The sequence below is a fragment of the Panthera onca genome, chromosome D1, assembly GCF_046562875.1.
Source record: "Panthera onca isolate mPanOnc1 chromosome D1, mPanOnc1 haplotype 2, whole genome shotgun sequence".
NCBI classification, from domain to species: Eukaryota; Metazoa; Chordata; class Mammalia; order Carnivora; family Felidae; genus Panthera; species Panthera onca.
The window spans coordinates 562,103-589,936 of record NC_138348.1 but is presented as its reverse complement, the minus strand read 5'-3'; the positions used below and the strand labels follow the sequence as shown (position 1 = coordinate 589,936).

General features: G+C 64.2%; 4 protein-coding genes and 1 non-coding gene across 9 annotated transcripts; 3 read left to right on the top strand and 2 right to left on the bottom strand.

The window, feature by feature from the left end:
* Positions 1–1,964: 1,964 nt before the first annotated feature.
* RPLP2 (ribosomal protein lateral stalk subunit P2) lies at positions 1,965–4,247 on the bottom strand. 2 transcript variants are annotated; one of them, XM_078433871.1, is made up of 5 exons: positions 4,116–4,247; positions 3,850–3,973; positions 3,242–3,290; positions 2,162–2,260; positions 1,965–2,078 (listed from the first exon to the last, which is right to left on the bottom strand). In XM_078433871.1, exons 2-5 carry the CDS (start codon positions 3,970–3,972, stop codon positions 2,002–2,004), a joined length of 348 nt encoding a protein of 115 aa, XP_078289997.1. In that variant the 5' UTR covers position 3,973; positions 4,116–4,247; the 3' UTR covers positions 1,965–2,001. The 2 variants fall into 2 exon arrangements, with proteins under 2 accessions (XP_078289997.1, XP_078289998.1); XM_078433872.1 differs by having other exon boundaries at positions 1,965–2,075.
* Positions 3,076–3,209, bottom strand: LOC132662650 (small nucleolar RNA SNORA52). Its single transcript, XR_009602665.2, has one exon. It is a non-coding gene; the product is annotated as a small nucleolar RNA SNORA52 (small nucleolar RNA).
* Positions 4,248–5,176: 929 nt separating the features above from the next.
* PIDD1 (p53-induced death domain protein 1) lies at positions 5,177–12,043 on the top strand. Of its 3 annotated transcripts, none has more exons than XM_060607589.3 (16): positions 5,177–6,451; positions 7,178–7,529; positions 7,810–8,223; positions 8,542–8,751; positions 8,842–8,896; positions 9,068–9,269; positions 9,355–9,480; positions 9,586–9,765; positions 9,843–9,990; positions 10,115–10,250; positions 10,332–10,482; positions 10,572–10,677; positions 10,785–10,903; positions 10,982–11,095; positions 11,218–11,423; positions 11,676–12,043. In XM_060607589.3, exons 2-16 carry the CDS (start codon positions 7,217–7,219, stop codon positions 11,917–11,919), a joined length of 2,724 nt encoding a protein of 907 aa, XP_060463572.3. In that variant the 5' UTR covers positions 5,177–6,451; positions 7,178–7,216; the 3' UTR covers positions 11,920–12,043. The 3 variants fall into 3 exon arrangements, with proteins under 3 accessions (XP_060463572.3, XP_060463570.3, XP_060463571.3); XM_060607587.3 differs by having other exon boundaries at positions 10,572–10,695; XM_060607588.3 differs by having other exon boundaries at positions 7,141–7,529; positions 10,572–10,695.
* Positions 12,044–12,516: 473 nt separating this feature from the next.
* On the top strand, positions 12,517–20,247 carry SLC25A22 (solute carrier family 25 member 22). Its single transcript, XM_060607590.3, has 11 exons — positions 12,517–12,644; positions 14,633–14,802; positions 15,823–15,986; positions 16,088–16,213; positions 16,418–16,473; positions 17,101–17,191; positions 17,683–17,801; positions 17,910–18,084; positions 18,193–18,347; positions 18,457–18,532; positions 18,609–20,247. The coding sequence occupies exons 3-11, from the start codon at positions 15,967–15,969 to the stop codon at positions 18,760–18,762; spliced, it is 972 nt and encodes a 323-aa protein (XP_060463573.1). The 5' UTR covers positions 12,517–12,644; positions 14,633–14,802; positions 15,823–15,966; the 3' UTR covers positions 18,763–20,247.
* Positions 20,248–20,561: 314 nt separating this feature from the next.
* On the top strand, positions 20,562–23,107 carry CEND1 (cell cycle exit and neuronal differentiation 1). Of its 2 annotated transcripts, none has more exons than XM_060607585.3 (2): positions 20,562–20,690; positions 22,072–23,107. In XM_060607585.3, the coding sequence occupies exon 2, from the start codon at positions 22,170–22,172 to the stop codon at positions 22,617–22,619; it is 450 nt and encodes a 149-aa protein (XP_060463568.1). In that variant the 5' UTR covers positions 20,562–20,690; positions 22,072–22,169; the 3' UTR covers positions 22,620–23,107. The 2 variants fall into 2 exon arrangements, with proteins under 2 accessions (XP_060463568.1, XP_060463569.1); XM_060607586.3 differs by having other exon boundaries at positions 20,571–20,667.
* The last annotated feature ends 4,727 nt before the right edge of the window (positions 23,108–27,834 follow it).

The following is a 27,834-nucleotide window of genomic DNA, read 5'->3' as shown; positions in this document are numbered from 1 at the left end:
CTCTTGCACATGGGACACTAACCCCCAAGTGCTTTGGATGGATGTACAGTGCAGAGACTATGGCCCCATTAGGATGATCAAGGCCCCTTCTGACCGAGACCTTGGGGAAGCTGCTGGAAGCGGCAGGGGGCAGGAGGTATGGTACAGTGGGGATGAAGCACACCCCAAAGCTGGCCTGGAGAGCCCAGGGGTTCACCAGGGTGACCACCAGGAGGTGCAGGCTGAGCCAGGGACCTGCTCCAAGGACAAGCCAGGGTCCAGGCCCTTCCTGCTTCTGAGGGACTGTGGGGCCTTGAAGGGTGGCCCTGCCCCAGTGCCGTGAGACCTCTGCCCCCATTTCCACATCAGAGTTGCACTGTTTTGGATACACATCCCTCTCTCCAGGCCCCTGGGACTGTGTCTGCTCTGGAGCCAGGAACATAGCAGCACTTCCAGGAACCCTGGCTGGGGGTGGGAGGTGGCCCCCCTCCCTCACAGTGTGGATGAAAACCCTGGTGTTTGCTGTGTAATCATATAAAAAAAATATTTTGAGAGAGGGCACATGTGAGCACGTGGGGAAGAAGGCAGGGGAAGAATCCCAAGATGTGGGGCTGGATCCCAGGAACTGTGAGATCACGATCGGAGCTGAAATCAAGAGGACCCTCAACCATCTGAGCCACCCAGGCGCCCCTAAAAGGTGGTTTTACTCAAGCAGAGGTACGGGACCCGAGCGTGTAAGTACTGACCTACTGTGTAATCATTCTGCCAGGCGGGTGTCATGCTTCCAATCCCACACAGGACCCTTCTCTTCCCGGTCTAAGGTCTGCCCACAGACTTTAGGCCCCCTCCTCCAGGGAACCTGGGGCATCCACAACCCCACCCTCCTTGACCCTTGCAGCACATGCTGCTGGAACACGTGCGGTGATGCCTCTTGGCCCGTGTCCCACCGACCACAGGAGCGGGTTCTACCTCCTCCCCCACACCCGAGTCCCACGCGAGTCCCCACTCCTCTGGGTAACCAGGAGGGCCTCAGGCCTTCTTTCCCACATCCCATACACACTCCTGTCCCACAGGCCTCATCCTCCCTCCCTGAGAGAGGCCCTCCACCCCCAAAACGTTCCTTTTATGCCCCTTCCTTACCTGTTCCCTGCAAAACAACCCACGAGGATGTCAGAGCTGTAGCCTGGCACGAGATGCACATACAGTACAGCCCGGTGCTGACCCAGAGCCATCAGAGGGAGAATCGGAGTGTCTACTGAGCGGTCTGGCATTGGTGGGCAGGGGACCTAAGGCCCAGGAGACTATAAACCACTGCAGGGCCAGGATGGTGGCTAGATGGGCACGGGCAGGCCTGCCCCTGGACTTAGTGGGCACGTGGCCCAACATCACTGCCTACGAGCCCCTTCCTCATCTGGCCAGACTGTCAGATAGCTGTGGTAACCAAGCCTCAGAGCAGGAACGTGACTGCCCCGAGTTGCTGAGATTAAAAGTGGAGCTTGAACATGAACTGGAGCCCGGACTCCACAGGGAAACCTACAGATCGCACGTGCACCACACCTCTTTCTCGTGTGTAACTGAAAAATGCTACCAGTCTTGGGGCAACTGCTGGCCTCCACCAGCCAGAGCCTCCTGAGAGCACTGCAGACCACCCACTGCTGCCTTTGAAGTGTTCCTGTGTGTCCCCTGAAGGCTTCACTTCCTGGGGAGGCCCCGGCAGTCCTCAGGAGTCAGGACTGTGCCCAAGAAGGCTTACGTCCCCTCCAGAGCCTACTCAAGGATTGGCGCACCCTAGATCCGTAGGAGGTGCCCTCCCATCCCAGGTACCCATCTCTGCACCAGATCCCCAGTTCCTCACGTCACCAGGAAGGGCTGGGGTTTCTCCTGGAATGAAGGCCTGCCCACCCACCGTGGGACCCCCTCTTCCCCCACACCTGCCCCGTGCCAAGGCCGCACTCTTACAAAACACTCACAGGTCGCTCAAAAAATACGTAAAAAGGGTTTTATTTGCAGGAGAGCAGGACTCTAATCAAACAAGCCAAATCCCATGTCATCATCCGACTCCTCTGATTCTTCCTTCTTTTCGTCTTTCTTCTCCTCTGCTGTGGGGAGGAAGGGCACAGTGAGCAAGGCCCACAGTGCATCCCAGATTCCCAGCAGAGACCCTGCCCCAGCCTCCACTTACCTGCAGCTGGGGTGGAACCAGCAGCGGGAGCTGCAGATCCTGGGGCAGCAGAGACGGCCACCGCCCCACCAGCAGGCACACTGGCCAGCTTGCCAATACCTATGGAAGTCAGGGGAGAGGAGATCAGAGCAGGTGCTCGCCTGAAGGCCCCTTGGGGGTGGACAAGACAGTCTGCCCGATATAGGGAGACATCACCAAGTGCCAGCGTCACAAACTTGTCCTCCCACACAGGCGGCTCTGCCTCTGCCACATACACGCACCCCAGCCTCCTACAATGTCCTGTCTGGAAACGGTCTAGGAATCCCTCCCTGCCCCCCCACCAAAAACACCCCTGGGTGACCACACCCACCCCAAAGGAAGCTGGACAAATGCATTTACATCCAGGACAGGACTAAGTCAGCTACCTGGGTCCAGATCCTCATCCCCAGCTGTTTGCCGAGCTGGCTGTGCCCCATGAGGTACACACACAGGGATAGAACCACCGTCCCAACAGCACCACTTCCAAACAATTCCATCATCTGCAGCCTCATGCCACCAGAAAACCATCTGTCCGGCAAAGAGGGGCAGGGACCTGTGGTCTCTCCCACACCCAGTCGGTGCTCCCAACCCCCCGAGAACACATGGTGAGATCTGTTCATAAAACCCCAATTCCAGGGCTGTCTGGGTGGCTTAGTCAGTTAATCCGGCTTCGGCTCAGGTCACGATTTTACAGTTCGTGACACATCGGGCTCTGTGCCGACAGCGCACAGATCCTCTGTCTCCCTCTCCCTCTCACGCACACGTTCTCTTAAAAAGTAAGCAAACGTTAAAAAATATATTTAAAGATGGAAATAATACCCAGTTCTGAACCCTGCAGGTGGGGTGGGCAGCCGGCCCGGTGATAGCACCAGCACCCTCTGCTGCCCTCCCACGCAGAATGTCTAGAAGCATCCCCGGCACAAGCCCACTGAAGCCTGCTCACTTCTCTGGGTGAGGCTTCTCGAGTGCTCTGGTCCACAAGCGAAACCTGGCAGGCCACAGGCTGACCGGCAGGGATTAGGATGGACCACGAGAACGAAACCCCCCAGCACACAATCTCACCCTGGGCAATGACGTCTTCGATGTTTTTTCCGTTCAGTTCACTGATGACCTAGAACCACAACCAGCAGTTACCAGAGGCTCACTACTGCGCCCCACACCCTAACTTCACCTCCTGGAACCAAGGAACACAGAGAAAACGCCCCCGAGCCTCGAGGCCTGCCCTGTCCAGCCCAACCCTTATGGCCTGCACGTGCGTTCTCTAATCTAAGCCTGCCGCTAGCGGGAACCGGACCACTCCCGGCATTTCCGAGCAAGAATCGCACAGCATCTCGGTGTATCCTAGCCACACGCCCGAACGTTGTTAGTGAGGCGGATGAAAGACAACGTCATTAAAACGCGCCCTGCCCTTTCCACTTCTCTAACACAAAATCACTTGGACGTTTTAAACTGCGCTGTAACTTCCATCTCGGGTCCCCGGAACCAGGCTGGAGTCCGCCTCACGCCCCCCCCCCCCCCGCCCCTTCTTTGGGGTCGCAGCAGCCCCACGCCCGCCCCGAGCACACCAAGCCACGCTTTCTCAAGGGTGAAACCCGCGCCGCCGAGACCACAGGCCTCCATATGCACAGCGTCGGGCCAGCCGGGGGCTGTGGGGCCTGCGGGACGGCTACCTTGTTGAGCCGGTCGTCGTCCGCCTCGATGCCCACGCTGTCCAGAATCTTCTTGATGTCCTTGGCACTGGGGGAGGCATTGCCCCCGAGGGCGGCCAGCAGATAGGAGGCGACGTAGCGCATCCTGAGGCGGGAGGAGACGGCGGCGGCGTGACTCGGAGGCCGTCCGCCCCGGCCCCCTCCAAGACCCGGCCGGCGCCTGCCCGCCCCTCCCCGGGACCCCCACGGCCCCCACTGCCCGCGCCCTGGCCCCGCCGCCCACTCACTCGGCGGCGGACTAGCCTCACGCGTGCGACCTCGGCGGCGTCAGGGACGGAAAGGAAGTCGCAGGCGCGGGGGGCGGGGGTAATCCGCTACCCAGAAGCCCCCGGGATCCGCGGGCCGCGCCGCGAGGGCGCCTCCGAGTGACGTCACAGGGCGCCCGGGCGGCGGAGGCGGAGAGGCCTCGCTTCGTACAATCCCGCGGCAGCAAAGGCGAAGGGCAGCTCCAGGGCCGCCTTCCTGTACCACCCGGGGACGAGTGTCCCCCGACCTTCTTGGGATGGCGGGGCGAGCGAGCTTGCAGCGCGGCCGCCATTCCCGCCACACATCTCTGTGCGACGGACGTGGCCGTCGCCGTGGGAGGACTCCAAGTCCCATGGTGCACCGCTACCGGAAGTGCAGGCGCGCTTTCTGTGCCGACGCACGCGGCCGGCTGGCTGCCGGTTGGTTCCTGGCCTCGGGGACTGTGGGGACCCGCGGTATTCCCGCGCAGCCAGGCCAGTGAGGTGGGCGAGTCCGGCCCGCGCTCACACTGCGCAGCCGAGCGGCCTGGGCCTGATGGCTGCACCCCTGCGGGGTCGTGTGGACTCCGAACTCACCTGTGTCCACGTGCCACTTGTTCACTGCACGGTATCCGGGACCCCGCCGCCGGTTGGCGTGCCGAGAGGGAGCAGGCCTGGCCCTGCTTCTCCGGAACCTAAGTTTAGAGCGCGCGAACACACAGAGTAAATAAACGAGTCGATCCAGACTGAGATAAGCTCGAAGGGATGAGGTGGCCCTGAGAACCGGGGCGAGCGCCAGGCAGAAGGGTCAGGTGCAAAGGCCTCACCGTGGCTGGGGATGGGTCCAGAAGCAGGAGCCAGCCCAGCCCGTGGGAGGCTGTCACAGCGAGGCCAACCTTCGGGTGTAGTGCATCAAGCACGGGTGTGTTCATGCAAACCACACGGTTCCTGTGGGCGGCCTCGCTGTCTGGCGCAGAAAGGTTTTCTTGTTCAAGGTCTCACAGTTGGGGTAAAGTGGGGAAACTCCTTGCAAGGAGGGGACTTCTGCAATACCTAGGGAAGTAGCAGGTTGTGATTTTTATTTTTAGGGATAAAATAATACATGAGATCTACCATTTTAATCACCCAATTCAGTCGTATTGGGTCCATTCACATTACACAACTGTCACCGTCATCCATCTCCAGACTCTTTTTCATCTTCCCAAGTTGGATTAGACAGTAACTCCCTATTGTCTCTTCCAGTTCCCGGCTCCCACCATTTTAATTTTTTGTCTCTATGAATTTGACTACTCTGGGGACCTTGTTATTAGAGAAAGCACACAGTGTTTGCCCTTCTGGATCTGACATTTCGTTTAACAATCTTCTGAAGATTCATGCACGTTGTAATGTGTGTGTGCGTGTATCCCAATTTTGTTCCCTTTTAAAGCTGAATAGTATTCCTGTGATTGATTTAAGACTTCGGCAGCTATGTAGAAACTGAGTGGGGGACAGGAGCCAGGAAAGTGGGGGCCTGGCAGAACTGCCCATCCTGGGGGAAGGGACGGTGATAGCTAGGGAATCGGAGGAAAGAGGGTGCGGCAGTGTGGGCAAATGAACACAGGGACGGCAGGCTCTGAGAGTCAGACCTAGTTTGAAGTTCTTGACTTTGGCACTTACCGGCTATGAGTCCTTGGGCAAGATCTAATCTGTCATAGCCTCCATTTCCTTTCCTTCGAGGTGCAAAGATTGAAAAAGGCAACGTGCGGGGAAGCCCACTGCTGGGTCACTTGGCCCAGAGCGATTGCCAGTTAATAAGGATCACAGGAGCTGGGACAAGGTCTCTAGAGGAGCCCCAGGAAGGCTTCGGGGAGAAGGAGGCCCCTGAGGCTGGCTGGGAAGTGGCCCATTTAGAGCTCTGGCTTCTGGCAGCAGCTGCGATCGGCCCCCAAACCCTTCCTCCGTGCTGAGATTTGCACTAGCTCACTTTGACAGGGGCCCAGAATGCCCAGCTCCGGAGCAGGGCGGGCCTGAGGGCCAGGAACCTCTGAAAGGGCGGGTTTCCCAGCCGCTACGCGGGCCCTCGCGGCGGGAGAGGCTGGACTGAGACAGACTAACAGGAAGCCGAGTGCAGCTGGGCTGGCGGCTGCCGGTTGGGGTCCGCGGCCGCGTCTCCAGGGCTGCAGGCCGGCAGAGGGCAGGCGGGGCGGGGAGGGACCCCGAGGCCGTTGCCTGCGGTCCCACCACAGAGCTAGGGGTGTCCTGACTGGGCGGGACCGGGAGTCCCGGCCCGCTCTGGGAACTCACCGGCGGAAACCCGGCGCCGGACGCGCACCGGGGACCGCGCACAGCCTGGAAGGCAGGTACGCGCGGGGCGCTGGCGGGCGGTGGGGACGGTGGGGGTCGGGGGTGCTCTCGGGGCCAGGACCGGCCCCCCGGCGATCGGAGCTCTGAGTGTGCAGACCGCTGCCTTCATCTTCCGACCCAGATGCGAACGGAAGCGTGGGAGAACCCTCCTCCGGCGGTCACGAAGTGGGGTCCCATCACCCCACACACACATTCACTTCTCTGACACATGCCGGCACAATCACCCTGTTCCACGTCTGGGCCACTGCCTCCACGCGGCAGATCAGAGTCCTTGACCTCTGGTCAAAGCTCCTGGGTGTGAAGGCTGGAGGTGGGGCTGGACCCAGAACTCTGAAAGGGGCGGGGAAGGGAGACAGCCAGGATGAGCTGACAGCTCTAGGAGTCCCTTGTGCCAATGTCCAGAATTGGGATGTGAAGCCTCACTTCTCCCTCCTCTGCCACTACCCCCGCCCCAGCAGGTTTCCCAGGCTCCTCTGCACACAGGTCTCCCTGCGTGCTGCCCTCCTAGCTCTAGGGCGCTCATTTCCCAGCCCTATTCCAGCAAAGATCTGTGCAGCCGAGGCCCTGGGCTCTGTGGGTCGGCTGGCCTGGCTCAAGGACTCCCCTCCAGCCGGAGTCTCCATTCCCCTGAGCAGGAGGAGGGCCCAGTCCCACTCCCCCCCCACTCCTCCCCCTGACTCTGCAGCCTTCCCAGGCCCTGCCTGAGCAGGCCTGCTTGGCAGGCTGGGACATGTCTGGCCCCCGAGGACGGCCAGTGGGCGATGGCTGCGGTGGCGGAGGGGCTGGAGCCCGAGGCAGCTGCTACAGAAGATGCCGCACAAGATGCTGTAGATGCTGCGGATGCTGTGGACGCAGAACCCGGGGACCCCCCTCTCCTGGTTGGGAGCCGGCTGAGCCTGGACCTGTACCCTGGGGGCTGCCGGCGGCTGCTACACCTGTGTGCCCGGCGGTCCCCGCAGCTGCTGGAGGTGCAGTTCATGCAACTGAGCAGCCACGAGGACCCTCAGCTGCTAGAGACCACCCTGGCCCAGGTGCCGTGCAGCTTGCGGCATCTTCGCTCCCTGGTCCTCAGAGGTGAGCCCCACCTGGTCCCGCCCCCTCACAGGGTGCAGCTGGCTGAGCCCGGGGTTCCTGGACACCGCAGCTCCCAGCCGACCCTAGTGCGGCTGTCTTTCCTGGGGCAGGTCGTGGGTGATGGCTATCAGCCCAGACGAGCCTGCAGTGTCCGTCTGCTGGCGTCTCAGTCTGTCCCTGTGTGGGTGGGGTTAGGAGAAGTCTGTGCCTCTGAGCGGGGACCTGACTCTGGCTCTGAGGGCCACATCTGCCTTCCCCCTTTCCCCTTTCCCCTCTCCAGGTGGGCAACAGCGGGATGTGCTGGGTGCCTGCCTCCGGGGCTCCCTGACCACACTGCCTGCTGGCCTGAGTGGCCTGACCCACTTGGCCCACCTAGACCTGAGCTTCAACAGCCTGGAGACGCTGCCGGGCTGCATCCCCCAGATGCGTGGTCTGAGCACCCTCCTGCTCTCCCACAACCACCTCTCAGAGCTCCCTGAGGCTCTGGGCGCCCTTCCCACCCTCACCTTCCTCTATGCGACCCACAACTGCCTGCGAACGCTGCCCAAAGCGCTGGGAGCCCTGTCCACCCTGCAGTGCCTCGATCTCTCACAGAACCTTCTGGACACTCTGCCCCCTGAGATTGGAGGCCTGAGCAGCCTCACCGAGCTCAACCTGGCCTCCAACCGGCTGCAGAGCCTCCCAGCCTCCCTTGGTGAGTAGGAGCCGTGGCCCTCTTGGCTCCCTGGGCCTGACGGGGAGTGCCTGGCCTCCACTCTCACGCGGGCCCCCTTGTCCTCCACAGGGGCCCCTGCACACACAGGCTTGGCCCACCTCGGAGCCTCCACCCCCCTAGGTGACCCTTGCCTGCCTTCCCTTCCCCAGCTGTGGAGGCCCCTGCACAGACTTCCCAAGCCCCCTGAGTCTGGCCGGAGCGGGCAGAGACGGGACTAGTGCGAGTGTCCCGTCCTGGCCAGGGCTGGGGTGGCCCCGCGCGGCCCTCTGCTGGCCCTGAGCTGGCACCTGCCCGCAGCGGGGCTGCGGTCCTTGCGGCTGCTTGTTTTGCACAGCAACCTCCTGACCTCGGTGCCCACCAGCCTGGCCCACCTCCCACTGCTCACCCGGCTAGATCTGAGGGACAACCAGCTCCGGGACGTGCCCCCTGAGCTACTGGACGCCCCCTTTGTGCGCCTTCGGGGGAACCCCCTGGGCGAGGCCCCGCCTGCCCTCCCCAGTCCCCCAGGTAGGCCTGTTGCTGGGGGAGGTCAGGCCACAGACAGGCCGAGGGGGCAGGTGCCATGGCTGTTCTAACAGCTTTTCTGTTTCTCCATAGGGACACCGACGATCCCAGAAATGCCCAGACTGTTCCTGAACTCAGATTTGGACAGGTGTGTTGGGGAGGAGAGATGGGGCCAGACAAGCATGTCCTGGCCCTGTCACCCTGTCCCTGATGGACACCTTGCTCATGCCTCCGGGGTCTCCCACGGTCTCCTAGGGGTGCCCAACTCAGACGTACACATGCCTTCTGTGTCTGACTGGATGTCCGCCCTGTCGTGCAGCTTCCTCGTGACCCCCCAAGGCTGCTCGGTGACCTTGGCCTGTGGCGTCCGCCTGCAGTTCCCTGCCGGGGCCACTGCCACCCCTGTCAGCATCCGCTATCGACTACGGCTGCCGGAGCCACGACTCGTCCCCTTGGGTCCCCACGACTCTCTGCTCAGCCACGTCCTGGAGCTGCAGCCCCACGGGGTGGCCTTCCAGCAGGCACGCCCAGAACAAGTCAGGGGTGGGGTGCAGGTGATGAGGGCCCAGGCCTGGGCCCAGCGCTCACGCCGCCCTTGCCTGGCAGGAGGTGGGCCTGTGGCTGCTCTTTGTGCCCCCGCGGGCCCGGCGTTGCCGTGAGGTGGTGGTCAGGACCCTGACTGATGACAACTGGAGTGACCTGGAGACTCATCTGGAGGAAGAGACACCCAAGGTGAGAGCCACTGTGGCCCTCCCCCCGCCTCCGCCCGACGGCTCTGCCCAGACCCCGTCCCCGCTCTGACCCTGTTCCCTCTGACTCCCGCCCCCCCGTGCCCAGCGGCTCTGGGCCCACTGCCAGGTGCCCCACTTCTCATGGTTCCTCGTGGTTTCGCGTCCTGTGTCCGATGCCTGCCTGGTGCCACCGGAGGGGACGTTGCTGTACTCCTCGGGACATCCTGGGGTCAAGGTCACATTCCCCCCTGGGGCCACCGACGAGCCTCGGCAGGTCTATATGCAGGTACAGGCAGGGCCAGGGTGGGCGGTGGGGGCCGCCTCAAGACAAAGGTGAGCCTTCAGGTGGCCTCTTTGCCCCAGGTGGTGCGCGTGGCCAGCGGGGAGCTTCGGGCCCTGCTGGAGGAGCCCGGGGCGGCGGCCAGCCCCCTGCTCTGCCTCTCCCAGAGCGGCCCCCCCAGCTTCCTCCGGCCGGTCACAGTGCAGCTGCCTCTGCCCCCCGGCGTCACAGGTGAGAGGCGGCCGTCCGGCCGTCCGGCCCACCTGAATTCCCGGCCGCTGGGTTGAGGGGGCAGCGCTCAGACGGGGAGCCCCTGCGCGGGTGGCCTCAGCCTCCCACCCCCTCGCGTCCCTAGGCCTCAGTCTGGATCGCTCATGCCTTCACCTGCTGTACCGGACCCCTCCCGAAGCCACGTGGGATGACATCACCACTCAGGTGACCCTGGAGCTCACCCACCTGTATGCTCGCTTCCGGGTCACGCACTTCTCCTGGTCAGTGCCCCCCCACCCCCGCTCCCTCGGCCCCTCCCCGCAGGAGGCTCGTCCCGGCCGCACTCACGTGCAGCCCCGCAGGTACTGGCTCTGGTACACCGCCAAGACCCGCGTGGAGGGCCTGGCTCGCAAGGCCTGGGAGCGGCTGCGGCTGCACCGCGTGAGCCTCATCGCGCTGCAGCGACGCCGCGACCCCGAGCAGGTGCTGCTGCAGTGTCTGCCCCTCAGCAAGGTGGGCGTCTGCCAGGGCCGAGGGGTGAGGTCCGGGTGCGGGGGTGCGGGCGCTGAGCTCCGAGCCAGCGGGCGCCCCCCCGCCCCCAGGTGGATGCCACCCTGCGGCGGCTGCTGGAGCGGTACCGAGGCCCCGAGCCCTCTGACACGGTGGAGATGTTCGAGGGCGAAAAATTCTTCGCTGCCTTCGAGAAGGGTATTGACGTGGATGCTGGTATGCCCCCCCCCCCCCTCCTTGGGGGCGGTGGGTGGACGCTGGGGTCTGTTCCCCAGGCTCCCCGCTGAACCCATCCCCGCCCCCAGACCGCCCAGACTGCGTGCAGGGCAGGGTCTGCTTTGTCTTTTACTCACACCTGAAGAACGTGAAGGAGGTGTATGTGACCACAACCCTGGACCGACAGGCTCAGGCTGTGAGGGGCCAGGTGGGTCAAGTGGGCAGGGAGCCCCAGGCTGCCTGGGCAGAGGCCAGAACACTGAGCCCCACCTCATCCCATCCCCAGGTGTCCTTCTACCGGGGAGCAGTGCCCGAGGACGTGCCCGAGGAGGCCGAGGCGGCCCGGCACCGCAAGGGCACAGACAGCCCGTGGATGGCCACTCTGCCCATCAAGCTGCCGGTGTGGCCTGGGGTGGGGGGCAGTGTGTGTGAAGGGGGCAGGGGTGGCACAGAGGCCGGGAGCGGGGAGGCCGGGGTGGGGGGGCAGAGGGCAGGGCTCACTGCACCCCTTCCTCCTCACAGAGACTGCGGGGGTCCAAGGCGCCAGGGCAGGGGCAGGGGACTAGCCTCTCCCTGGCACCTTTGAACCTGGGTGATGCTGAGACCGGCTTCCTGACCCAGAGCAACCTGCTGAATGTGGCCGGACGCTTGGGCCCTGACTGGCCAGCTGTGGCCCTGCACCTCGGCATGCCCTACCGTGAGCTGCAGCGCATCAGGCATGAGTTCCGGTGAGTTCCTCTGGGCCTGCTACTGCTGGCTTTGGACCAGCCTCAGGCCTGGGTCCTGGCAGCCGCCAGGAGGACCTTCCCTGAGGCTGGCTGAAGTTCTGCCCCAGGTGGGCGGGGACAGGGCCAACCGGCAGGAAAGGGAGGGTCTGGCCACATCCCACCTAGGGAGCAGGGAACCCCCCCCAGGAGGGTGAGCAGAACGTTGGGTGTGGTGGCTGGGCCTCTGGGTCACCACTCCCCCCGCCCCCCCAGGGACGACCTGGACGGCCAGATCCGTCACATGCTCTTCTCCTGGGCTGAGCGCCAGGCCGGGCAGCCGGGGGCCGTGGGGCGCCTCGTCCAGGCCTTGGAGCAGAGTGACCGGCTGGACGTAGCCGAAGAGGTGAGGGCGGTGTTGGAGCTCGGCCGCCAGAAGTATGAAGACAGCATCCAGCGCACAGGCCTGGCCCCACCGGACCCTTCAGCATCACCGTCCCCAGAGTCTGCCCAGGCCTAGACCCCACTGACTTTGGGCTGGCCCCTGATGCACCCTGGCCAGTGGGTGCCTTCCCTGCGCGTGGGCGCAGTGACCCCCTGTTCCCCTCGCCCCTACCGCGTGTAACACATATGTACTGTTCTGGCGGCTTCTCAGAGCTCAGTTTATTTGTTGGGTGGAAGGCGGGTGGCCTGAGATCAGAGGCCTGGGCTCAGCTGGGATGGGGCCCTGTGTGAAGACTTCACTACCTGCTCGCCTGCTGCTCCCATGTGCCCGGGAGGGAGAGGGGCTACAGCTGCAAAGTAACGGCGAGGCACCCGTGGGTAGGGTCACCTGTGTGCGGGGTGGCGCGTCAGCCCTGTTGGCGGGCAGGTGCCGGGCCGGCTCCCATCTCTCCAAGCACCTACTGCGAGGCCCGGGACACCACCCTGCCCTAGGACACCCCCGTCGCAGCATTCCCTGCCACCTGCTGGCCCAGCAGGACTAATCACTGGGTCCCTGGCTCTTGCGGGGGCGCGAGGCCCAGAGACCAAGGAAGGGCCTTTTGGGGCCTCCGGGCCCTGGCCGGGCGGGCGCAGTGGCCGCGGCGGCCGGGAGGGGGAGCCGGAGCCCGCTTGCCGAGGGCCGGGGGGCAGGGGGCGGAGCGCGCAGCGCCGAGCGGACGCGTCTCCGCGCCTCGGAGCAGCCGGGCGCGCGGCCACGGCGGGGAGGCGAGCGCGGCGGTGGCGGCGGCGGCAGAGCGCGCGGTGAGTGCCCGCCCGGCCTGTCCCTTAAGCGGCGTCCACCCGAGTGCGGCCCGGCTGCGGGGGCGAGGGGCGCCGAGGTGGCCGGGGGAGGTGACAGCTGCCCCGACAAGGCGCCTCCGGGGTTGGGGGGTGGGGTGTCCCGGGCCGGCGGATGCTCCGACCAGCTGCCGGCCGGGTGTGGGAGGCCGTGCGCGACCCCGGGCGGTGCCGGGCGCGCTCCCCGCGCACACGTGTCCCCACGGGGTGGGTACAGCTGGGGCTACAGCCCAAGCAGTAGAGGCCAGGCCGCGCGGGGGGGGGGGGGGCACACACGTGGGACCCCCGCCGGACTTGTGTGGACACGTGCGTGGCTGGAGTCGCCATCGCCTGGTGGGGGCAGCGTGACCGCCCGGGCCCGGTCTGCATCCCCTCCAGAGGAAGGGACAGGGGGGCCTGAGCCGGCCTCTGAGCTGGAGTCCGCAGCCCCCAACCCAAGCCTCCTTTGTCTGCGGATTGGGGCCCCTCCGACAGGATAGAAAGTGCCCCCTCCAACGGGGACGGGACTAGCGGGGGGGGGGGGGGGGGGGGGGGGGAGGGGGGGGCGGGGGGTTGAGTGGGGAGCCTGCGGCCAGTGCCAGACTGAGCGTCACCCCCATCGCCTTTCGTGGGGGTAGGGGAGCTCCGCCACTTCCCTGGTGGGAGATTTTCTCCCCGGGTGGGTCTGGAAGTAGCGGAATCATCCCGTGAATGGTCTCTGTGGGCAGCACCGGCCCCAGCCTGCTCAGGTCCTTAGTTTACCTGGCCGCACAAATGGAGAAGGGGACAGTGAGGACGGACAGCCCTGGGCCTCAGGCCTGGCTCTGGTGGCCGGGTTTCTGTGGCAACGAGAGGGGCAGAGGGAAGGCCTTCCACAGCTGTCTCATAAGCAGGGGTGGGAACCACAGAGTGAGTACGGACAGAGGGGGTTTCGGGTCCACTGGGCCCCTGGCCAGTCTCCCCCAGGCAGAGCCCCTCCATGTCACGGCTGTCGGTCCAGCGACCGTCTTCCCTGTTCCATTCTGCAGCCTATGGCTTGTGATGTGGGGCCCCAGGACTCACTCTCTTCTCAGGCTTGGGATCTCTGGGCCTGCCTCATCGCTCCCCTCCTCATCTTGACGGTCTGTCTGACTTCGGGACCCCCGTCACCCAGGTGTCCCTTCCCTTGGATGGGAGGTGGGATCTGGTGATGCTCCAGGAGGCAGGGCTCACTCAGTTCCCCAGAGGGCAGGCGTAGACCTCTGGGAGACCAGAGGGAGGACCCGGACCCTGCCCCTGACAGCCTAGGGCAGCAGAGAGCTGGCTGTGGCCAGCCTATACGTGGCGGGGGTGGGGTGGGGGTGGGGAGGGAAAGGTCAGGCTGAAGTGCAGAGGTCACACCCTTATCTGTAGGATAGGGCCTGGGGAAGCAGGTCCTGAGGACTGAGGCCCTGGGCGTGTGCGTCGGGGGCCCTTGGCAGGGCAGAGGGCTCTGGGAGTGCCAGTCCTCATGCCCTCTGGACCTGGCAGGTGAGTGGTCCTATGGGCGGCAGCCAGTGGCCTCTGGAGACCTAGCCACCCCTTCTCTGGTGTTTTTACTAAACAGGTTCGTCTTCCTGTGCCCTAGGGTGAGGTTTCCACGAAACGTGTCTTCATCCAACATACACACAAGTTTCACAAAGAGGAGTGGGCACAGACTCCTCCCCCCACCCCCCTAGGGACCAGATATGCTCCATATCTGTGCACAGGGTGCCTGGGCACAGAGAGCGCCCCATTCTCTGGGTCCTGGAGTCCTAGACAAATCCAGCCTGTGGGCTGCGGACGGAAAGCCACTGGGCAGCTGGGGTCGCGGCAGCCGTGGGCTGGGGTGCCTGTGGGCAGCTGGCTTGGCTTGGCCGGGTCGGCCTGAGTCAGGCCCACCGGGGCCGATCAAATCTCTGAGGCTGGCCCTGCCTCTCCGAAGCCGTCACACCCCTTCCCATCCCTTCTCCCAGGGCTGCGGGGAGCCCAGGCGCGCCCAAAGTGAAAGAGAAAGTCGCCCCCCCAAGGCCGGCCCCGCCCCGCCCAGCGGCCAATCCGTGCGCCGGCACCTCCCTCGGCCACTGGATCTCCTCTGTGAGCCCCGCGGGCTGGAGTCCTGGAGGAGCTGAGTGCCGTCCTCGGGGTGAGCGGGACTGGGGGCTTCGGAGGTGATGGGGCCGGAGGGCCGGGGACACGGGGGACGGCTGGCCTGGGAAAGCCGAGGTGAAGGTCACCAGTCCTCAGAGGGACCACGGGTGTGAGCCAGCCTTGTGACCCTGGGCGGCAGTGCTGCGGGTGGGGGCCCCAGCAGAGGCAGCGGGGCCGGCCGGCCCCAGGACTCTGGGGGGCCCCCCGACAGGAGGCTCCTGAGCTCGGCTCTGGCTTTCCTGCCCTGCGCCTAGTGAGAGGGGCCCTGTCTCCTCCAACCCCTAGGGTGGATGGGGGAACCAACCACATGGAGCCTCAGAGAGCCAGCCATCCCCTCCCAGCTGCCCCCTAGCCTGTGCCCCAAACACCCCTGAAGCTTCTGAAGCCCCGGTCTGTGTGTGTGTGTGTGTGTGTGTGTGTGTGTGTGTGTGTCTGTGTGTCTGGGAGAGAGATTCCTGGGAAGGGTGGACAGGAGGGTGGGTGCAGGGATGGGGTGGGTGAGCATGGTGCTTGTCCGCGGGGAGGGGTCTGTCCGAGAGGAGCCACGGCAGTGGAGCCGGCTCCTGGCGTGGTGTCATCTACCTGGGTAGCTGTGAGCTGAGCTCGGGCTGGGGGGCTCCTCGGCGCCTCCAGCCCCATCCCGAAGAGGGCAGGCACCAGCCGCCGCTGCTCAAGGATGAGGGGGTCACCCGCAGTCCAGGGCTGAGACGCCCGGCCGGCCGGGAAATTGACTCCCGGAGAGGCGCCTGGCCCTTTAAAGGCAGAGTGCGCTCACGTGTGTGTTCAGTGTGCACGTGAGTGTGTGTGAGCGTGAGCGAGGCCAGCTGGGAGGACTCACAGGCAGGGGGGTGGCTGCGGGGAAAGCAGGTGGCCCTAGAGATGGGGCCACGGACGGGTGAGGGGCTTGGTGACCCGGCACGAGACCTGGGGAGGTCGCCTGGGGGGGAAGCTTACTTCCCTGATGTGCCTCTGTGTGGTCTGTTCCTCCCTCTGCTGATTCCTCACCCTCTTCTAGAAGAGAAGTGGTGGTTTTGAAATTCCCCAGAAAGTGGAGGACCGCCCCTCCCCCTCTGTCCCGCCCACCCTCTGCCGCCTCTACCTCGTCCATCCGTCTTCCACCATCCACCTCTCCGGCTCCTACCTGGGCGCGCTCAGTTAAATGGCTGATAAGCAGATCAGGTCAGAACGCGACCCTGCCTTTGGTCTTGGCTCCACCCTACCCCGTGTGTCCTGACCTATGGCCGGGGAGGCCACTCTCCTGACGCTCCCTCTGTTCTCAGTCTGCCAGCCAAGCTCATCAATGGCGGCATCGCCGGGCTGATCGGGGTCACCTGCGTGTTCCCCATCGACCTGGCCAAGACCAGGCTGCAGAACCAGCAGAATGGCCAGCGCGTGTACAGCAGCATGTGAGTGTGCGAGGGGGAGGGGGTGGGGGGGGAGTTCGTGAGCCTGCGGGGGCGGAGGGGGGGCGGGCAGTGCGGTAAGGCTCAGACCCCTAAGCCCTGCTCCTGCCTCCCTCACCCTGTTCCACAAAAGGGGAAACTGAGGGCAGGGCAGGCCTGGGGAGCTCTGTCGCTGGTCCCCAGCTCACCCCCTCCCCTTGGCTGCAGGTCTGACTGCCTCATCAAGACCGTCCGCTCGGAGGGCTACTTTGGCATGTACCGAGGTGAGGCCGGGGGTGGGGCAGGCGTGGGTAGAGGGGCCAGGCTGGAGGAGCTGGGAGGCAGGTGGCAGCACCAGGCAGGGCGGCACGCTTGGGCCAGGTGTGTGGGTGTGGACGTGACCCACGGGGGTCTGGGTGCTGGGCCAACGACACAGGGTGGGACCCATGGGGAGGGCAGTCCTCTGTGGCTTCGCCCCCACCCCCACTGCCTGCCAGCATGGCAGGACACGGTGTCTCTACCATGGTGGCTGCAGCCTTCTCCCTCGTCTTCTGGGCAGGTGGGGCTCCATCTGTGCCGGGAGACGGGAGGGGGTGGGGGTGCTGCTGCAAAGCCGATTAGGAGACAATCCTCAGGCCCGGATCTGCCCAGACGCCGTTCAAGGGGCTCGCCGCTGCCTCCCCAGCAGCCCTGGCCCCAGCAGCGTGAGCACCCCGTCCTTCAGGGGAGGTGCTCCTCTGGGAGGGGGAGCAGAGAGCCTGGAGGAGGCACTGCCCCTGTCCCTGCCCGGTCCTGCCCCGCCTGGCACCAATGTGGGTGAGAGGGCAGGAGAAGCGGGCCAAGGAGTGACGGGGGCAGGGCTCTGCCAGCTGGGAGGCTAGTGCTGGCTGAGAGCCTCCCCAACCCCACAGGAGCCGCCGTGAACCTGACCCTCGTCACCCCGGAGAAGGCCATCAAGCTGGCCGCCAACGACTTCTTTCGATATCAGCTCTCCAAGGACGGGTGAGGGGCTGGGGGCCAAGGTTGTGAGGGGGAGGGGTGTGTGTCTCCTGACAAAGGACAAAAGCTCTGCCCTCCTGTGCCCCTCACCTTGACTCCCTCTCTGCCTCCTGTCCAGGGAGGGAAGCGGATGCTGAGTCAGCGGTGCTTAGGCCCCCAGTGGTCCTGGCCCCCGGCCACTGTGAACTGCCCCTTGCGGGGTGGGATTTGGGAGGTGCTGACCAGCTCCCCTGTCACCCGAGGGTGGGACCGAAAGGGTGGCCCGTTGGGTACTTGAGACCCCCAGCTTTTCCAGGGCTGTGCGCGTGAGAACGGTCCTCCCACCTTCCCGGGCCCTGCTCGTGGGGCCATCTGTCTGTTGGGCTCGGTGCCAGGGCTGGAGGGCGCTGTACCCCCACGGGACTGCGTCCGCCTCTCCCACTCCCTGTACCCTCCACCCCCAGGGCGGCAGGGGCTTCAGCTTCTGCGCCACGGGCCCTACTCCTTCCCCGCAGGCAGAAGCTGACCCTGTTTAAGGAGATGCTGGCGGGCTGTGGAGCTGGCACCTGCCAGGTGATTGTGACCACCCCCATGGAGATGCTGAAGATCCAGCTTCAGGATGCCGGCCGCCTCGGTGAGGGTGCAGGGCGGGGACACAGAGCTGGGACGGGGGCAACAGCCAGGGCCCCGCTCCCGGCGCCCCACCCCCCCTCGCAAGCAGGCCCATCCCTTCTCTCCCCAGCCGCCCAGAAGAAGATACTGGCTGCCCAGGCCCAGCTGTCGGCCCAAGGGGGCGCCCAGCCCTCCGTGGAGGCCACGGCCACCCCCCGGCCTACAGCCACCCAGCTGACCCGGGACCTGCTTCGGAGCCGGGGCATCGCTGGCCTCTACAAGGGACTGGGGGCCACACTGCTCAGGTCGGTGGGGGGGGGACGGTGAGGGTCAGGGGAGGAAGGAGGGAGGCCTGGCCACCGCACAACCGGAGGTCACCAGCGTCCCTCCCTCTCCCCCCCCCCCCCCCACAGGGACGTCCCCTTCTCCATCGTCTACTTCCCCCTCTTTGCCAACCTGAACCAGCTGGGCCGTCCGGCATCCGCGGAGAAGTCTCCTTTCTACGTGTCCTTCCTGGCTGGCTGTGTGGCTGGGAGCACGGCTGCCGTGGCTGTCAACCCCTGTGACGGTCAGTGCCGGGGCCACAGCTGGGGATGCAGGCCCAGGGGCGGGGTGGGTGGTGGGCAGGGCCCCATGCTGATCTGCACGACCCGCCTCTCCCCCCACCTGCCCCGCAGTGGTGAAGACCAGACTCCAGTCGCTGCAGCGTGGAGTCAACGAGGACACCTACACTGGGTTCCTGGACTGTGCCAGGTGGGAAGGCCCCGTGGGGGTGGGGGTGGGGGTGGGGGGTGGGCCGGCCCCAGCCCTGACCGCCCCGTCCCCACAGGAAGATCCTGAGGCACGAGGGCCCCTCGGCCTTCCTGAAGGGTGCCTACTGCCGTGCCCTGGTCATCGCCCCGCTGTTCGGCATCGCTCAAGTGGTCTACTTCCTGGGCATCGCCGAGACCCTGCTGGGGCTGCTGCAGCCGCCCCAGCACTGAGCCCGGAGGCCACCTATGCCCTCCAGCCGCGTGGGACCAGAGCGGGGCCGGAGCCGGGTGGCCTGCCCAGGACTGAGCAAGAGGAAGTCTCCGTCTGCCTCTCCGCACATGGATGGGGGGGAAGCAGAGGAGGGGCACAGGGTCCATGTGGGTGGTGCACACAGGGGCCCCTGAGGGGTCCTGCCTGCACGACCATTGGGATCAACGTCGTATTTATGTAGAAAGCGCAGAAATCTTTACATTCCTGGAGCCAGCCCCCGCCACAGCTCCACCCCGGCCTGAACACCCCCAGGGACAGAGCTGGTCTCTGGGCTGGGGCCCCCAGGCCTGGGCTGGGCAAGCGGGACCCTACCCTCCAGTCTACCAGCTCTCGTCCCCGAGGCTTGGCCCCTAGTCTACAAAGGGACCCCGCACAAACCTATTTATTAACTTGCTGAGCACAAGTGCTCTGTCCATCCTTGTGTCCATCCGTCCAGCCTCCCCTTGCCGTCGCCCTTCTCGCCTCAGCCCGGACTCCACATTGCCCCCCAGCCAGCCTTGCAGGAGGTCTCCTGCTCCCCATATTGAGCCAGGAGTCCCAGGTGCAGGGGGGTCACTGGGTTCTGACTCCCAGGGCAAGCCCCCCTACTCTACTGTGGGACCCAGCATCCCTCCCGGTGGGGCCTCTCTACCCCCACCCCAGGCTGGGGACCCATGGTGTGTAAGGTCTGTGTGCATGTGAGAATGTTCTGGGGGGCAGATCGTGTCCACCAGCCCTCAACCGGCCTGGCCTCTCAGAGACAGGGCTGTGGCAGGGCCGCCGGCCTTACCCACGTGGCCAGGCAATGTGTGCGTGTTTGTGCCGTGTGCTCTAGGCTCTCCCCTCTGACCCCATCCAGGCATTTATTTTTCCAGCCTGGTTCTTGTTGCCTCTCAGCAGACCCCTCTTCAGAGACACCCCCCTGCCCCCTGCCCTGGGTCTGGGATTGGCCAGTGGGGAGGGCAGGCATGAGGACCAGTAGGAGCCTGGGGTACCCACTTTATTTCTGGGGGCAGTACATGCCCCCTCAGCCCTCCCAGGGCCCACCCTACTCTCTGGGCCTCTTCTTAAGGCCCCTGACCACACTCCAGAAGTTCTGCCCTCCCGGGACCCCCCTCTTTCATTGATGTTGTGAATTGAAGCCGGCCTGCCCCCCACCCCTGCTCCGCCCCACCCCAGGCTACGTGATTGTGTTGGTGATTGATCCTGATGTGCTGGTGCTGTGTACCCCCACCCGGGCTCCCTCCCCGGAGGCCCCTTCCCAGTGACACTACCTGGGGCTCAGGCCTGGGCCCCCCCACCCAGTTCACGGTTGTTCCTGGGAGCTGTCCTCTCCCACCACATCTGTACCTTGGAAGCTGCTGCTGCTGCTTACAGAATTATATTTTTTTCTTTTGAAGAGATTTAAGAAGTTGTAACTTTTTGTGTCTTGTCCCGTGAGAAGATAAATAAATATTCTAAGTAGATACCCTCTTCTCTGAGATCTGTTGGAACCGACTGGGGGAGGGCAGCCTTCTCTTTGGGACTGGCCTCCCTCCTGCAGACCTCCCTCTGTCCGCCCACCCGCTGACCGGCACCGGGCCTGGGCTAACCACCGGACTCCTGCTCTGGCTGGGTTGGGGGTGCGGGAAGGGCAGCGTCCACCCCTTGCTTTCCTGACTGCAAGCCGCCTTAGGGATCAAAGGCGGAGCTGGGTTTGGGGGCCCCCGGGTGGCTGCGGGCGGGCGGGCGGGCGGGCGGAGCCGGCGGCGAGGTAGCCCCCGCCCCCTCGGCTCGCTGCGCTGAGAGCAGTGCATTGTGGGAAACTCCCAGTCCCCGCAGCCGCAGCCGCAGCCGCCGCCCGCCCGCCGCCGGCCCTGGTCCCGCGGAGAGCGCGCAGCGCCGAGGTGGGATCACCGGGAGCAGCAGCGTAAGGCACTGGGGTCTCTGGGGCCGGGGCGGCCCCGCGGGGCGGATCGCGGGCTCTCGCCTTGAAGGTCACTGGGGGCGCGTTGCGGGCCCCTGGCTCGCTCCAGCCCGGCGGCTCCTGGGAGGGGGAGGGGGGTGACGTCAGTGTGAGACAAAAATAACGGGGTGGGGGGGGGTGGGGAGGCAGACCACCTGCCCTTTGCAAACTTGGCGCCTAGCAGCTGGATGCCCATCCAGAACAGCAGGGGTGGCGGGCCGCTGGAGCTCCCTGGGAAGCGGGCCAGCAGCGGGGCTGCTCTCAGGACACCCCCATCATGCTGTGACCTACAGGTGACCTTCAGGTGTGGTTAGTGTGCCTGGCCTGGGTGGAAAACCTGGGCTGCTGCTTCCCAGTGGGCGCCCTCTCCCTGTGCAGGTGGGGGTGGAGGCGGGAGGAGGGGCCGGGGGGTTCTAATCCTCACGGAGGAGAGGCAGACGGCTGGTGTCCAGGTCTTTGGGGAGAGAGGACTCGGGCCCAGCCCCGTGTCCCCGGTACCCCCAACTCAAACACTGAGGGTCTGGGCCAGGCCTCTCCTACAGCCCCGAGCCCCGATGCTCTGCCCTGGCCCAGATTTGAGGGTGCTGGGACTGAGTGACGTGGTCTGTCCACTCCAGGCTCACACCAGGAAACCGCCCCCCTTGCCCTAGAGGCAGGCACAGCCTCAGACTCGGGAAGGACTCCCTGCCCTTGAACTGGAGCGGGCGAAGCTGGCCTTGGGGTGGGTACCAGGGGCCGGGGAGGGGCAGATGCCTTCCAGGAGGCACAGGCCTGTCACTGCCTGTCTGACTGGCTTCTCCAGCCTCCTGGGGAGACACCTCAGGTGTGTTGCATCCCTGCTGTGGCAGCCTTGGGCCCACACCCACCCTGCTGGCACCAGAGAGCCCAGACTCTGGATTCCTGCCCTGCCCCCTCTCTACTTGGACCCAGTCTTCCTGAGACGGTATCCGGTTGGTTCTGCCCCAGGCGCACCCTAGCTGCCATGCCCTACTTTGACCACATACCCTCCTCGGGGCCGGGTGGGGTCTCACTTCCCCATCAAGGGCCTCCCTACCCTGGCTTCAGATGGAAACAGCACGTGTATGGGCAGGACCATTTTGCAAAGGAGGAAACTGAGGTCTCTGGCCGGTCTCCTCCGGCACCCCCAGCCTGTTCAGGGCCCAGAGGCTCTGCCTGTGTGGTTGGAGGGGCTTCTCAGGGAGTGGTCGGGGGGGAGATGGAGAGCAAGCATCCAGAGCTGGGGGTTGGTCCGGAGAACTGGACAGGGTCTCTCTGGGGGCAAGGTGGTAGGGGCTGAACAGGAGGGCTTAGTCTCTGGCCACAGCCTCATCGTGTCTCTCTCCAGGCCTAGATAATGCCCAGGAGTGAGCTGTCCTGAGCCGCTGTGGTCCAGCTACCTGCCTGTTCACGCACACCCCACAAAGCCTGCCAGCACCACCCGCCATGGAGTCCAGAGGGAAGTCGACCAGCAGCCCCAAGCCCGACACCAAGGCTCCCCAGGCCGCTGCTGAGGCCAGAGCCCCGCCAGCTGTGGATGGCAAAGCTCCCTCGGCTAAACCTGGGAAGAAGGAGGCTCAGGCAGAGAAGCAGGAGCCTCCAGCGGCCCCCACACCACCGACTGCCAAGAAGACCCCTGCCAAGGCAGACCCTACGCTTCTCAATAACCACAGCAACCTGAAGCCGGCCCCTGCAGCCCCCAGCAGCCCGGATGCGACCCCCGAGCCCAAGGGCCCCGGGGACGGCGCTGAGGAGGACGAAGCCCCCAGCGGGGGCTCAGGGGGCCGAGGCCCTTGCCCCTTTGAGAACTTGACCCCGCTCCTGGTGGCTGGGGGTGTGGCTGTGGCAGCCGCAGCCCTAATTCTTGGTGTGGCCTTCCTGGCCCGGAAAAAATGATGGCTGGTGCCCAGGTGGGGGCCCAGCCACTTCCTGTACAGACCTCAGGAATGTAGTGCATGCCGAGCTCACACACAGCTACGTATACATACGTACATACATGATATACACATATATACGCGTTTACCCCCACATACACACAGAGGGAGAGAGCTGGACAGGCGAGCAATGGAAACCAGGCCCCCTCACTGGCCCCCCAGCACTTTCCCTTCCCAATCTCTGGGGCAGAAGGAGCCCAGGCTCCAGAGTTTACTGAGGAGCACAGGACAGAGCTCCAGCTTGGGGCAGGGGTCTTGCCGGGGGCGGTGGAAAGAGTGGACTGTGAGCGTGGCCCACCGCCTCTGGGCAGGTGCGTCCACAGCGGACCCACTCATGTGCGCCAGCTTGTGCCGAGAGGCCCCAGGGCCGGGTAGGGGTCTGGGACGGGCTCTGGCAAGGGCCCAGCCCGTGTGGACGCATTAAAGGGTACGGCTGTTTCACTCTCCCCATTTCCGCTCTTTGTTTGTAGCTGGGCAAGGGTGGGGGAGGTCCATCTGGGCGGAGCCGGTGCAGTGGGGCCCCATTTCTGCCCTTTGTAGCTGGGCAGGGTTGGGGGGGGTGTTCCACCTGGGCAGGGCCGGAGCAGTGGGGCCGCCCTGAGTCAAACAGTCACAGGGGCAGACCTTCTATGCCGCCCCTGCCCGTCACCTGAACCCTGGCTGGGTGGACACACAGCCCAAAGGCCGGTCTGGGGAGGGGGGGCTCCCATACTTCACCCGGCTTGTGCTCCAGGGGAGCCCCCGAGGCTGGGACCGCCTCACTTCCTGCCCTGAGCCTCCTCCTTGTCCTGGGGCCAGCTGGGAGCCTGGCGGGGAGGACGGAGATGGGGGCGCACGGAGGGGTTCCTCCCGCCTCTCCCAGCACCCTTTGATTCTAACAAGCGTATACATGCAATAACACAGGTAGAATAGAGCTGCTTGGTGGGTGACCAGCGCCCACGTCCATCGCCCCTCTGTGCCTGCAGGGACACTGCTCTGCAGCCCCTCCTTAGCACATCTGGTCCCAGCTTGGCCCCTGGCATGGGGACAGTGGGCAGGCTCTGGAGGGTGGCCCTGGGCACTGTGGGAGCCCGACGTGTCCTTGCCTGGCCAGCCAACCACAGGAACCCCGGGCCTGAGTGGAGGCCAAGTCTGAAATAAACTGTATTGTTCAATGGCTGGGCTGGTGTCCTCACCTACATGGGGCCGGGGGAAGGCTTCCCATCGGGGGTGGGGGGTGGTCGCATCCACACCAGCAGGCTTTCCAGGGAGGTATGGGGAGCTTCAGGTGGCCCTCACCGGCCCCTCCTGCCACCCCTATGCCTCTGATCCTGGGCCCTGCCCCACCTCAGGCACCCACAGCCAGGCCTTGCTGCCCACCCTGACCCTAGATGGGCTCCTGCCCGCAGGCCTGGGCTGCCAGCCACGGTGCACAGGGCAGGGCTGGGACTGGAGCAGCGAGGACACGGGATGCGGCAGGGGGACCTTGCTCCCCAGGCTGACCCTCTGGCCAGCGGGGCCGGTGGGGGGTGCTTTCTCCGCCACTCTCTGCAGTGAGCTCCCGGTCTGTGGGGGGCACAGGGGACACCGTGGAGGTGGGCTTTCCCCTTCTTACCGCCCCGCTGCCCACAGCTCCCTGAGCCCACTCTGGCCAGACGTCCCACTGGACTGACCCCGGCTGTGGGCAAGACTGCAGGCGCGTGGGCTGAGGGAGCTAAGTGCCACGGGCCCCAGAAGTGCTCCCCGGGGGTCTGCCACCTTGGGCCCCTCCTGCCCCCAGCCTCGTGGAGCTGGCATGCCCGCCCTCCCAGGGTGCGCACCCCATCTGGGTGTCTGCTCCTCAGGCCCAGACAGGCCCGGAAAGCTTCCTCGGAGTGAAAACATCCAAAACAGACCTGACGTCCTCGCCCGGACACGCCCCCTCCGGGTCCAGGAACCTCCTTCTGACCTGGCTGCTCCGGCTACCCGGCCACATGGGGGCGCCTGCGGGGTGGACACTGCCCAGAGGTCCGGCCTCCAGCCCAGTGGCCCGAGGGCGCCGTCTGCCCTCCGGCCACGCGGGGACACCCGCCACCCGTCTGCCGTCCAGTCCCCGCTCCCATTTTCTCCACTCTGTGGCTTGCTCCTTAAAAACAGACAAACCCCTCTGACATTTTAGAGGATTTTTGCAACGAGCAGAGGCGACCGTGAGGACGAGTCCGGAGTCCAGAGCTTGGCCTTTGACACGGATATCCCCCCGAGGCTGCCCATCGGATTCACCGGTTCACAGCACACTCACGTGGTTTCCAAACGTTTGCAACTTCAGACACAGAGATGAAAATCCTTGTAACTCCCCTTGTCCCATGTGTCCCTGGGGTGGGACATGTGTGTGATTCAAGCACATCTTTCTTTTGTTTTGTGGCAAAATACACGTAACATAAAATGTACCATCTCTTTCGTTTAAGTGTTTACCTTGAGAGAGCGCGACAGCAGGAGAAGGGGCAGAGACAGAGGGAGAGAGAGAATCCCAGGCAGGCTCCGCACCGTCAGGGCAGAGCCCGACTCAGGGGCTCAAACCCACGCACCGTGAGATCATGACCTGAGCTGAAACCAAGAGTCATCGCTTCACCGACTGAGCCACCCAGGTGCCCCGAAAAAGTACCCTCTTCACCGACTCTAAGCGCGCAGCCCAGGGGCACTGAGCATGAACCCCGCCGCTCCGTCTGGTGCCTGGGGGCCGGCCGTGACAGCACTGCTCCCCTCTCCACCGCGACCGGGGGTGGGGTGAAACACTCCAGCCCAAATGAGGCAAACTGCCCTCTTCTGGTGGTTTCTATTGGCACTGATCTGACGTACTCCTCTTCACAAAGTTCTTGGCCAGTTGGGTCTCCCCTTCTGTGGTTTTTCCTGTTGGTGCCGTTTGCCCATTTTTCTGGTACACGGAACGCCTTCCTCTCATCTGCCTGGGGGACTTCTGTAGGTGTGTTGCGTACGAAGCCTGTGCCACACTGCAAACGTCTTTACTCGGCGGCCGGCTTACCTCTGGCTGGGTCTCCTGAGTGCAGAGCTTCTGAAGCCTGAGTCGATCACTCGTAACCACTGTTCCCTTCAGCGCATATGCTCGCGGATCTCGGTTAGGAGGAAGGACACTCACTTGCTTATCGCCCGCTAATATTCTCAGCATTTGCTGGTGTTTAGTAAATGCCATTTCTCGGGGCGCCTGGGTGGCTCAGCCAGTGAGGGTATGACTTCGGCTCAGGTCATGGTCTCACGGTCCGTGGGTTCGAGCCCCGTGTCCGGCTCTGTGCTGACAGCTCAGAGCCTGGATCCTGCTTTGGATTCTGTGTCTCCCCCTCTCTCAGATATGAATAAATGTTTTAAAAAGTGGCATCTTTTAATCTGTCTGGGCCTCGGGTTTTGTGTGTGGAGTCAGCCGGAAATCTAGTTACTTCTTTTCCATCAGCAGATCCGACGGAGCACAGGGTGGTCCCTGTCACGTCAATGACACCACCTCTGGCTGTCACTGGTCAGCACAGTCAAGGCCTGTTCTGAGCCTGGCTCAGCCAATGCCTGCCTGCTACCTGTTGGTGTAGCTTTGTGACATCACTTGGTAATAATCTCCTGTTTCTTTATTTCTGATTTCCCCACATGCTCTGTTACTGGAGTCGCTTCCCTGGGAATGTTAGAATAAGTTGGTCGAGGTCCGGCGGGCCCCATGTGGGGTTCTGACGCTCAGTTTCTGTCTTGTTGCGTCCGCAAACTCAGCAATGTAGGGACCTTTCCAAAATGAGGCAAAAGGTCTAAAAAAAGTACCGTGTATGAAAAAGTACACACAGGGGCGCCTGGGTGGCTCAGGCACTTGAACGTCTGACTTCCGCTCAGGTCATGATCCCGTGGTTCGTGAGTTTGAGGCCCGAGTCGGGCTCTGTGCTGACGGCATGGAGCCTGCTTCAGCTCACCTGTGCCCCTCTCTGCTTCTCCCCCACTCATGCTCTCTCTCACAAATACTTTAAATATATATATTCATTAAAAAAAAAAAGTACATACAACAGGGGCGGCCGGCTGGCTCAGTCAGTAAAGCATGAGACTCTTGATCTAGGGGTTGTGAGTTTGAGCCCCACATTGGGTTGTAGAGACCACTTAAAAAATAAAAACTTTAAAAATGTACATGCTCTAAATCTAAATCACACTTACAAGGACATCAGAAAAACTCAGGTGCGAGCATCGTCTCCTGGACAGAGGCGTCCACTGGCTGGATGCTGCCAGACGGGGACCTGCCCCCCTCCCCGCGCCACAGGGGCTCCCCGGAGACCTAGAGTCTCAGCCCCTGTTTGCTGAGCCTTTTGTGCCGCAGCTAAGGTCTCCCTACGGCCATGCCATATGGTGTCACGTGTGGGCTTCGCAGGGCACGTGTGAGCAGGTTGTGAGGACGGAGGCGACGTGTGTGTGTGTGTGTGTCCACTTCGTTTTCCCCTCTAGCACCCCTTCCTTCCCCAAGAGCGTGAAACTCCTCTTTGGGGAACTCCCATCCTGGCAGGTGTTCTTGGTGTGACCAGGGGGTAGAGCTGGTCACTGTCTCAGGACCCTGCCCTCCCCAGATATAGGCAAGGGGCCAAGTGCGGTCCTGTAGATCCTCTCTTCCTTGGTTGGGGCAGACTGACCAGGCACGGTGGCAATCTCACTGCCCCCGAGTCGCCGGGGCCAGTCCTCCCTGACTTCTGGGGCTTGGTCTTCGGGGCCTGCCCTGGCCCAGCGGCCCCTGACCTCACACTTGGTCCCAGGGCCACACTGGCAGAGGCTCCTGGGTCCCAGGGTGCCTGCACATTTCTGTCTGGTGTTTTGGCCAAGGCAGGGCCGGCGAGGGCTGTCAGGATTGCCGCGCAGGGTGAGGGGCTGTGCCGCCTGCCTGGTGGCCGCAGCACAGCGGGGGACTGTTGCCAGGAGAACAGCTTCCCCTCGGGCTGCTGCAGAGAACGCTCGGGTGATGTCCCTGGGACCCATCTGGGAACAAAGGATGAGTGTGAGCCAGCAGCTGCCTCCCCCCAGCTCGGTGGTACCTGGAGGTGTTTGAGGGGAACCCCATTCAGACTCTCCTCTGGGTCCTCCCATCCACCCGCTGATCCCTGTCCTAACGTCCTGGGCAGGACACGCAGCCTGCCTGTCACATCGCCTCACTCCAGGCCACCAAACTGCCCACTTGTCTGACATCTTCCAGCCAC

Bases quoted from the DNA above. Each gene is read 5' to 3' on its own strand.
- SLC25A22 (XM_060607590.3), top strand. From the start codon at position 15,967: ATGGCTGATAAGCAGATCAG. The intron at 18,085-18,192 runs GTCGGTGGGGGG...CCCCCCCCACAG, and splicing joins CTGGGGGCCACACTGCTCAG to GGACGTCCCCTTCTCCATCG. The intron at 18,348-18,456 runs GTCAGTGCCGGG...CCTGCCCCGCAG, and splicing joins GGCTGTCAACCCCTGTGACG to TGGTGAAGACCAGACTCCAG.
- RPLP2 (XM_078433871.1), bottom strand. From the start codon at position 3,972: ATGCGCTACGTCGCCTCCTATCTGCTGGCCGCCCTCGGGGGCAATGCC. The intron at 3,291-3,849 runs GTAGCCGTCCCG...TTGTGGTTCTAG, and splicing joins ACGACGACCGGCTCAACAAG to GTCATCAGTGAACTGAACGG. The intron at 2,261-3,241 runs GTGAGATTGTGT...TGACTTCCATAG, and splicing joins CGAAGACGTCATTGCCCAGG to GTATTGGCAAGCTGGCCAGT.
- PIDD1 (XM_060607587.3), top strand. From the start codon at position 7,217: ATGGCTGCGGTGGCGGAGGGGCTGGAGCCCGAGGCAGCTGCTACAGAA. The intron at 7,530-7,809 runs GTGAGCCCCACC...TCCCCTCTCCAG, and splicing joins TCGCTCCCTGGTCCTCAGAG to GTGGGCAACAGCGGGATGTG. The intron at 9,766-9,842 runs GTACAGGCAGGG...TCTTTGCCCCAG, and splicing joins CTCGGCAGGTCTATATGCAG to GTGGTGCGCGTGGCCAGCGG.
- CEND1 (XM_060607585.3), top strand. From the start codon at position 22,170: ATGGAGTCCAGAGGGAAGTCGACCAGCAGCCCCAAGCCCGACACCAAG.